General features: G+C 43.3%; 1 protein-coding gene across 1 annotated transcript; it reads left to right on the forward strand.

Annotated features, from left to right (window-relative positions):
• Positions 1-566: 566 nt before the first annotated feature.
• Positions 567-6,273, forward strand: LOC122622498 (T-box protein H15). The gene is made up of 4 exons (XM_043800972.1): positions 567-1,035; positions 2,840-3,281; positions 4,278-4,563; positions 4,983-6,273. Exons 1-4 carry the CDS (start codon positions 843-845, stop codon positions 5,799-5,801), a joined length of 1,740 nt encoding a protein of 579 aa, XP_043656907.1. The 5' UTR covers positions 567-842; the 3' UTR covers positions 5,802-6,273.
• Positions 6,274-11,001: the final 4,728 nt, after the last annotated feature.

Here is an 11,001-nt window from a genome sequence, read left to right on the forward strand (position 1 = left end):
GAAGATGGAAGAAAACGTCAGAAGAGGAGATAACAGGAAATGGAATGCGAAGACAACGGCGAAAAGTTGTTTAAAAAAAACAGACGAAGAAAAACCGCAAGCAAAACGTTGGCACTTCATAAATGGGCGAGAAAGAGAGGCAGCGAGGGAGGGAAAGAGACCACGCTATAGAGAGATAGAGAGGTGCGAGGGAGAAGGCCAAAAGCGCCGACATTTTTAATTGTAAATGAGTTATGACGCCTTTTGTCAGAGAGAGAGGTGAGGCGAAGAAAAGAGAGGGGCGCAAGCTGCTGACAGCGCCGCCTTTCTCTCTGTCGCACGTTCACTCCCCCGCCGCTTTTCCAATTGGAAAACGAGAGAGCGAGCGGCGTTTTCACTCAGAGTGTGCGGCCCTACGGCTGTCCCGCTTGCACTCGTGTTTGCACGGCTCGCTGTAGAGTGGTCTCGCTTGCACACACAGGGATCATAGGAGGGAAAACTGGTTTCCCGAGTTTTGCGCCTGCCGTCGTTTTTGGCTTCTCAGCGGCAACAATTTCCTGACACAATTCAGTTCGTCGTCGCCTGCCTTCCGTTGCGCACACACTCAGTCCGCGAGATTCTCAGTTCGCGTGCGCCAAAGATACAGCAAAAAGAAAGCAAGAAAGATACAAAGATTAGAGATATATAGATACAAGATACTTACACCTTGAAACACACATACCCCTCGAGTTCCCAAAGCTAAACATGCAGCTAGCTTTATAAGTGCCAAGTGTTGAAAAGTGACCAGATACAATACCCCAATACCTTTCCAAGGTATTCCCCAGTTAAAACCCCATTAAGAACCACTTCTCAAATCCTTCAAAATGCTGGTTGGATCGCATCCGTATTTGTGCAACGGCGTGCCCGCCGCCCCCGCAAATACCGCTCCAAATGCCAGTGGACAGACAACAACAACGGCCAGCAAAAGTGCCGCCGGCTCAGCGACGGACTTCTCCATCGCCGCCATCATGGCTCGCGAAGATGCCTCCAGTCGGGAGTCCTCCATTCGCAGTGCAAGTAAGTCGAGATACATTTTGAAACTATCTTAAATAGGAAAGGAATTCTGGTGGAAAGCGGTGGGATCCTCAATTGGTTGTTAGAACAATCTGTTGCAAAAAATTATATTTTTATGCATCAAAATGCATATTTTATATTATATACTGCTTATTAAACAAGTAACACTTCGTTTTAACCAACGGATATAAAAAATATCCTCAAAGTTTGTTAAGAAATATGTATCTTAAAGACAGTCTTAAAGTTGTGAAGTGCCGAATAGAAAAAGGTACAATCTTGTATAAGATTTAATTTGACAAGCTTTAAAAACACTGTGAGCAAACATGCTCTATACTTAAACAATCTTTAATCATAGTAGGTAGTAGTTTATGTATCTTTACATATTCAGCATACAGTATCCAAGTTCTATTCTGTACAAAAACTTACCTAACATACCAATACATGGAATTTCTAAAACAAATCTGAAATTGGTATACGATTAATTCATATTAAACGTGATTAACAACTCAACGCCCAAGAAGCGAACCGCAAACTTGACCGGCGAATGCAAACATTATTAGCCACAAGACAATCGCTAATTGATTGCACAACGAATCTATTAAATTACTGTTGTCGCTTTGGGTGCGCAGAGTTCCATTTAAGTGCTAATGACAATTAGCAGGCGTTCCGGCCACGTTAAAAGAGAATAAAACTAGTTCTCTCCGGCCGACGGCATTCGCAATTAAGTCGAGTCAAAGATCGCGAATCAGATACAGATATATATTCATATATATGTGCGAATGTGTATAGCAAACACTTGCAGCGGTCTTTTGTGGCCGATAATATGATAATATGCAAATTGTGCACAGCATCTAATCGCGCGGAATTCATATTTAACAAAGGCTGCTAATTATGTTAATTAATTTTCAACAATGTGCTTCATTTTATTAATTTTACGAGGCGCAGAAAATTAGCGACGGCCAAAATCAAAATCAAAACCAAAACAAAAACAAAACAAAATCAAAAGCTATGAGGTGTTCGGATTTTACGATCTCTTTATCAAATATGCAGCTTTTTTTAATTTCATATTTTGTTTTGTTTATTTCGGTGGTCGTTTTCCGTTTGCTTACTTTGCATTTTAACACCTACCGTCTGGATTCACCTGCAAATAACGGTCATATTAGTTCTCCCCACCATTTAGTTACAATTTTTGGCTTGAGAGTGGAAAGCGTATGTGAGAGTTCGGCCATGGATGAGCGCAAAAATATTATTCATCAACTTTTGCACACACCTTGAACGACAGCCCTCCGCTTTTGTTTATGCAATGGAAAAGAGCAATCGCGGCTAGAGTTTCGGGCTGTTTAATTGCCGATTTGTGTTCAGTTTGCCAATTAAGCCAGCGGTCGTCGTCGTCTCACTGTCTCACTGTCTCATTGCAATTGAAACGCGAAGCGAAGCGGAAACTCCAAGAATATGAGACGACTCCACGCTGTCTGCCGCGAATTCAGCTCCACCGCTCAATGTTGTCAACGGAAACACGGCCTCAGTTTTGGCCAAATGCACAGCGGAAAAAGCGGAAAAAATTCGCAAAATCTCAGTCAGAAATAGTGATGAAAAATATAGGAAACACTGTGCTTAGTGGGAAATAATTAAATTAAACATATATTGAAGGCATCATTTTGTTTGACAAGCCTAACAAGTTGAACTGCATATTTTACTTGGCGCTTTTTCCCATGTGCATTTCACTTTAAGTTGCATTAATTCCGAACGAACGGTGTAATTCAGATTTAATTTTCAATTTTCGCTTTTCCCTCTTGTGTCATTTAAGGTCCCATTTCGGTGGAGGATGAGGTTGACGTTGATGTGGTCGACTGCAGCGATGCCGAGGAGCCACCAACTAAGGCGCGTCGTTTGAACCACCATCAGCACCACCAGCATCACCAGCACCACCACAATAACAACAACAATAATAATGTGGCACACAAGAGTCGCAACAGCGGAGGCGCCGTGGCACAAACGGCTTCCGCCGAATCCCAATTGAACACCAGCTCCACCAGCAGCCAAGGACGCTGCTCCACACCGCCCCAATCCCCGGGCACGGAGGACAGTGAGGAGCGTTTAACACCGGAACCGGTGCAGAAGGCACCCAAGATTGTCGGCTCCTGCAACTGCGACGATCTGAAGCCGGTGCAGTGCCACCTGGAGACTAAAGAGCTGTGGGATCGCTTTCACGATCTCGGCACCGAGATGATCATCACCAAAACTGGCAGGTAAGCATCCATCCATCCAACCATCCAAACATCCAACCATCCATCCATCCATCCAACCATCCAAACATCCAACCATCAGTCAGTCAGTCGGCTTTAGTGCAAACAGGCATTAGTTTTAAATGGGGGAGCAACGTGGGAGATTTTGGTAGGCGAAATGCCATTACCCACAGATTATTGATAGGATTTACTTATATATATATTCTTTTTTCAAAATATTTTGAACACATCACCTTTCTGCAAAACTCCTTTATTGAAAAATCAAGTGTGTGCGTGTTCCATCATCAAAGATGTTCTCCCAAAGTCAGTCTGCATTTTCAATGGCCGTAAATTGGCTCGCCAAATGGATTTGCAGTGTCAACAAACATTTCATGCCATTCGAGGGACTGTGTGGGGTCTGTTCCCTCCAAAAGGGAAACTGTGCCAAAAAAAGGAAACATTTGTATACCTGCTGCAGGAAGAAAATGAGAATATCAGAGCTATGGGCGTTGCTGTTGTCAGCGGGAGAATGGGAACAAGTTCAATCCGAGTGACCACGGGTTGTCCACACCTTTGCTCCCACACACCTGACCACACGCACACAGGTCACACACACATATCTAGATACACATATACACCTTAATGATATTGTAAAAATCACACCTCGGAGTCGCAGACATCAGGGCGGTCCCCGATTACCGCCTTTGGCCTTTTTGGCCCGAGGTTATGTCACCAGGTTTTGGAGGGACATTAAACCACAGGATGTAGAAAAGAGAGAGAGAGAGAGAGGTTTGTGACTCTAAAAAGAAGGAAGAGTTTCGCCTTTGTCTCCATTGTCTGCACTTGTCAAAGCAGGGAAAATCGAAAAGGAAAATATGGGAAAATCTGTGCGAAGCCCCAGTGTCTGGGCCATAAATAGTCGACTTAACTAGCTGTGTGGCAATACCAATCCCCAAAAAAGGAGCATTCAATGAAAGCAAAAATCTAATCGAGTTAATTTTTATTCGTTCCCTCTTCCAGACGCATGTTCCCCACTGTGCGCGTCAGTTTCTCGGGTCCGCTGAGGCAGATCCAGCCCGCCGATCGCTACGCCGTCCTCATGGACATCATCCCCATGGACTCGAAGCGGTATCGGTACGCCTACCATCGGTCCGCCTGGCTGGTGGCCGGCAAGGCCGACCCCGCCCCCCCAGCCCGCCTCTACGCCCATCCCGACAGTCCCTTCAGCTGCGAGGCGCTCCGCAAACAAGTTATCTCCTTCGAGAAGGTGAAGCTGACTAATAACGAAATGGATAAGAACGGACAGGTGAGTTGACTTGAGATACCGAGATACTGCGTTACTGAGATACTGAGATACTCAGATGCGCAGATACTCGGCTGCTGAGACATTCAGATGCTGAGGTAGCGATTAGCCGCGAGTGCTAAATGATTGATAATTTTGCGCCATGGAGAAATATTCGCCAAGTTGCGAGTCTAGAGAGCTTCGTTGATTAATGTTGCTGCGCTGTGAAAATGTTCAGTTCAAGGAAAGAATTTAGGGATACAATGCTTTAAAAAACAAGAGTTTTCCTTTTTATTGCTTTAACTTAAAAAAATCATATATAGCTTAATGATAACTTCATCCAGGTGTATCAATCATTCTAGCACTTTTCTAATCCCCAGCTATGTACATTTCAATCGACTTACTACAATGAAACTCTTTCCCTCTTCTCTATTCCCTTCCAGATCGTTTTGAACTCGATGCACCGCTACCAGCCCAGGATCCACTTGGTGCGTTTGAGCCACGGCCAGAGCATTCCGTCGAATCCCAAGGAACTGCAGGACTTGGACCACAAGACCTACGTGTTCCCGGAAACGGTATTCACCGCTGTGACGGCCTATCAGAATCAGCTGATCACCAAGCTGAAGATCGACTCGAATCCGTTCGCCAAGGGCTTCCGCGACTCCTCCCGCCTCACCGACTTCGATCGCGATCCGATGGAGGCGCTGCTCCTGGAGCAGCAGCTCCGCTCGCCACTGCGTCTCTTTCCCGATCCGCTGATGCAGCAGTTTGCCGCCCAGGGTGATCCCTCCTCGATGGCGCTGTTCGAGAAGGCGCGCCAGCACCTGCAAATGTTCGGCGGCAACTCCCCCTACGCCCAGCTGATGATGCCGCAAATGTACCAAGCGGCCGCAGCGGCAGCCGGACCACCACCCCCGCCCCCGGGCCTGGGCGCCTTCCACATGTTCCAGCAGCAGTGGCCGCAACTTACCGCCGGCTTTCTGGCCAGCGCCAATCAGCAAGCTGCCGCCGCCCAAGCCGCCGCTCAGGCCCAAGCGCAGGCGCAGGCGGCCGCCGCAGCGATGGCCGCCAACCGGACGCCTCCGCCCCCGCCCACCGCATCCACGCCCTCGTCGACGTCGTCGGGATCGCCGTCGCCCGATATGCGACCGCGCCAGTACCAGCGGTTCAGTCCGTACCAACTGCCGGGCGGTCAGGGGCCGCCCTCCTCGGCCGCCGGCTCGCCGCCCACGGTTATCGCCTCCCGCAGCCCCGCCCACTAAGCTAACAGCCCTTGCCACCACGTTCTTGCCACGAGCAGTATTAAAAAGTGAAATCACTGGGCTTAAAGGTCGTCTTTAAGCCAAACAATATCCTGGAATTCACAGCGAATACTTCAAAAACCGTCAAAAGTTTTGTATACAACATTTTGGATCAGATCTTTTCAGTCCATGGTCCATTTTTTAAACAACATTTTTCAATTGAGACGTCTTTTGAGCCCAGTGAAACTGATCAGAAAAAGATTGAATGTTGTAAATTATTTGTTGTTTATATAAAGGCAAAAAAACAAACTTTTCTATTTGTTGTAAAAATTTTAAGCTATGTATAAGCTGTACAGTTCTTCTCACTTTCCCCTAGAGAATTTTCGTAATCTAGTTTAATTTATTGTACAAATGTTTCAATGTAGTTCGCAAACTCATCTCAGTGTAAAGTTAGAACGTAATTCACTCAAAAACTATGGAAAACAAAAAAATATATATAAATAAATAAAACGCTGCACGATTGTAAACTATATATATAGCTATGTAGCGTAAGCATACACCGTTAGTAATGCTATTAAAGATAATGATATATTCATAGTATTAACAGTAAATTCATAGACGCTTCAGTTAGTTATATATTTATCCGGCGAAAACATAAGGAATTATTTAGCATAAATTAAAGGAGAGTAAAACCATAATCTGTATTCAATGTGAACGCTAAAAAAGTGAAAACACGAAAAATATTTAAACAAAAATTATTAAACAAAAACATAAAAAAAACACAAACATACAAAAACCAATCAAAAATAAATAAAAATATGTGAACCAAAAACTAACAACGTTTAATTATTGGGATTTTTATTTAAACAGAAAATTAAATATCTGATTAATTTCAATTCTCACTTAAACAAAAATTAAAGCTTATGGCTTTTGGTAATTAATAATAATAAGTTTTCAACAGTTTTCCATACATCTCGAGTATCTTCGGGACTCGAATTACCCGCTACTCTCCCTCTATAAGAAATACCCCACATAAATTACGCATTATAATGCCCTGACAAACACTTCAGTTCAGTTCAGTTCACAGCTATGCAAAGTAGCCAGAAATCCTGTTTGAATTTCTCACACAATATCGCAGATATATCCTGTTCCACATAGGCGTAATTCCTTGGGTGCAAGTGTCGTCCTGCCGGCAGAACACAGAACAAATTGAAAAGCAGACTGAAGGGGTCTGGGAATATGCGCAGCTCGGATACAAAGATACAGATAACCAGATACACACTCTCGTGTTCGACGAATGCATTTTCATGGTCACTCAAAGTGAAATTTTTCACTGAGAGATTCGGGTGTTCGGAAAATTCGATTGACACGCCAGAGTTTTGGGTCTTAAGTGGAGTCTTGATGGATGATTGGGCACTGGCTCCGGATTTGGGTCTGAATTTCTGGTGTGGATAAGCGTACGGAAATCGTATTGAAGGCCCTTGGAAATTTCCACTTTTCCCATTTTGATTGAGAGCCCAAACTAATCGGATATAATAGCATTTCTGATAACTAAATATATACTCTGGCCCTCGACGGACCCATCTCGCTGCCTAATTATAAAGAAATTAACTTGAGGGATAAACATCTTGTCGTTGAGGGGAACGGCACTCCAAACTAATAACACTTCCTCTAATTATATGGTGAACTCATTGAAAAAGGTGCTATCGGCATTTGTCTATCTGGCACCTCACTTGCCAAATTTTAATTTCCATACCTGTTCTTTCACTTTCCCTCGGACATTATGTGGATATATGTAGGTATATCTGAAGGGGCAATCTTCGATGTGTGGGATACCGAAGTTAATTACAAACTAATCACGAGAACAAACAAAACATTAGGCTATCGCCGGTCGGCGATCTTTACAGGAGCAACCACTAACCATGGCACTGCCCATATACCCATATACTCGTACATATGTCAAATGTCGGGGTAATTTATAGGCCAACAACGCCGCAGATCCATGTAGTCCAAGTGTCAAAACAAACAGAGCGCCGCCCCACACGAAAATGGTAACAAACTCATCATTTGCCCGACAAGAACAAGATGGGGAAACTCGGGGCTCGACTCTCGGCTCCCTTGGCATAAATTTCCTTTTGGCGTTTTCGTTTTAATTTGAATGTAAATGATGCTGACGCAGCTGTGGATCTCGGCGGCTTCTGGTGCCCCCACACCACTCCACACCATGCCACACCATACCATCCATACCACACCATACCATCCATACCGCACCATAAATATAAATATATGTACTATACGACGAGGAAGTCGGGCGGCTGATGAGCGGCAGGCTTGTGGGCTAAGGTTAAATGTCGGGTGTCCAACAAACAGTGACAAAATATTTAAATTCTCCCGGGGGCGTTTGTAAATATTTGAGCCACTTAATTGGGGGGGCGTGGATGGGCTGGCCCGGAATTGATTTATGCCGGCGAAGGGAAATCGATTTGAAAATGAACCCATTAAAATAAACATATTTTCCAAGTGAATTATGGCACAGTGGGGCATGAAAAAGTTCAATTCCTTTAGTTCGGCCAATTGAACTTAATTGAAAACAAATAGAAACCAAATTATAAAAAAGATAATTCCAGCGCATTTAAACTCCGTTTCTACATCTTTTGATTCCTTACAGTTTGAAATGTAAAAAAGGTATTGGCATGACTTTCAGAATCTGCGGCATTTGCAGCGCGAGAATGAGTGGCCACGCGTTTGAGGCAGGTTGCAAGTTGAACCGGCAATCAACAATCAGCGCTGCCCCTGCCCCTGCCACGCCCCACTCATTAACCCAAACATGATCGGGCAAAATGTCTAACGGTAGATGGGCGGCCATAGGGGGCGTGGCACGTGCACCCAAGTGCCGCGGCACGTGTGCCACAAAGTGCGAGTGCCACGACGACGACGGCTGCGAGTTTATGGACAGCGGTGACATGGAGGTGCCACACCAAATCCCTTGTCACCTTGGCGCCACGGTGAAAATTTGTAGATATTAACGTTTTTTGTTCGCCACCGTTTGTCATTAAGTGAAATTGCATAAAAATCAATGGGAGAAATACTACAGCTGGCTGTCCGTAACTTCAATGCCAATCTGAGCCAAGTAACTGCGAAACAGAACCAAGTAACTACTTATAGAACATATAGAATATAAAACTTAAGAATTTTTCCAAAATTTTAGTTATTTAAGGGTTTTGAAATATCATATAATTATGATGTTTGATATGATTTTACTACAAATGGTACTTAGCTCTTGTGCAAGTACTCCGTTCTAGAGAAGTTCGACTGTAGATATAAGAAGGGTTTGGAAAAGGTGCTGAGACCCGTGGCGGATGTGGCTGATGATGTGCAGGTTGGGATCCGAGTGGAACTCCAAACTCCTACCTTACTGATACCCACTAATTCCAGCTGGCTGGTGGGTAATGACTTTATAAACACAGCCTGGGTCGTCCGCGGGGTGAGAGCTACAAAACTGTCCAACTGTCAGGCTGCTGACTAAGTAACATGCTAGACTGGACACACAGCGAAATCAATTAGATGGATAGTAGAAGTCGAGATGGGAAATCGGGCAGCCGAACTCATATATCATTAACAATTTCCATGTCATATGCCGTTTACGTTTACCTGATGTCTTCGAAGGGAACCTTTGTCTATCGGCTTGTCACTCCAAGTTGCCGGCGTATCAAACTTGTCAAAGTCATCAAATATTCAAATACATTTTACACATGCAACCGCAGAGCTGAAAAACAAAATCATTTTTTTGATACTCAGTAGCCAGGTCAAATTGTTCGTAACGCCCCCCACATAACAGTAATTACAAAGGAAAATTGATTTTTATATTATAATAAAAGGGTATGTGGGTGTGTGGGGCTGAGCAGGCTCAGTTTTGGCCAGAAAAAGGGTGCCATTAAGATCCGTAAAGGAAAACCAAAACTAAACCTCGCCTGTCCCCTCAATGAGAACTTAATGCCTTTCGAAATGAACCAAATCCCCATTTGGACATACATATGTACATATATGTGGCTCTGCAGTCTGGGGCTTTTTGTATTTTTGGCAATTGATTAAAAGGCTTAACGTTTCAGACAATTGGCCATTTCGGACCGGCCTTTGCCTTGCGGTCAGTGTTTTGCTGCAGACTCCGGGTATTAGTTGCAAATTAGTGCGAAATGAGCAAATTCTGTTAAATCTTGTGTGCTTAATGTGTGACTTTATGGTCAGATGGAAGAAGCCAGCATGTGTGAGGCTGGTCATTCTCTTGACGAAAACCAAATCTTTGTTTCAGCTATTCTAGGAGTCTGAGCTCGTAAGATACATTGTATTCCTTAAATGTTCTGCTCATTTAACTCTTAAATTGTATTTGTAAAATGATAAATGTTACCCTAATATAAAAAAATCATTGAAAGCGAAATATATATTACCTTTAACACATAAATTCGCATTCATTTCAGAATGCTTTTGTTTCCCAGCTCCGACTGCTTTTAAAATATGACTTGAAATCAAGCCAGCGTTATGCAAAATGCTGCCACAATAAATTGATAAACATTTTTTGTTATTTTTCGCCTGTGCATTGGCAAGTTGAAATTTATTGATTTCTATGATATACGCTGACATTTTGATGAAACGTTGCCATTGAGTGCAGATAAGCATAAGATATGCGTTGTGTACGTTATGCGATACCTACGAATCAAAAAAATACCATCGAAACGGATTTGTAAAATCAGAAAACTTGTTCTGGCCATGTAGCATGCAAATGAAACAAAATATATAAAATCAAATTGACTTCTGGACCGATTGTATCGCCAATCGCCCCTTTGGAATGACATAAAACGAACCAAACAGATACAGATACAGATACTCACTTTATTAGCAGCTTCAAAGTGATTATGTTCCTGGGGAAAGGTAGAAGATCTAAAAAACAGAAATACTCAAGTCCCAACGTGGTAAGAAATGGTTGTAAATATAAAAATCTGCGGGCTCAACACGAATCTTTTTAATTGTTTTCTCTTTCCTTTTAATAAGTATAAATTATGCAGAAATCGTAAAATATACAGTCAACGACTTAAATGATTAATGTGTATGCAAAAAAGAAGAGAGAAGGTTGTGTCCAAACCTGTCTCATAAATATTTGTGCTAATAATGTCTCAATAAAAAATATAATACAATACAGCGAAGTCAGAAGGGCAGGGCCAAGTTT

The sequence above is a fragment of the Drosophila teissieri genome, chromosome 2L (genome assembly GCF_016746235.2).
Source record: "Drosophila teissieri strain GT53w chromosome 2L, Prin_Dtei_1.1, whole genome shotgun sequence".
NCBI lineage: Eukaryota > Metazoa > Arthropoda > Insecta > Diptera > Drosophilidae > Drosophila > Drosophila teissieri.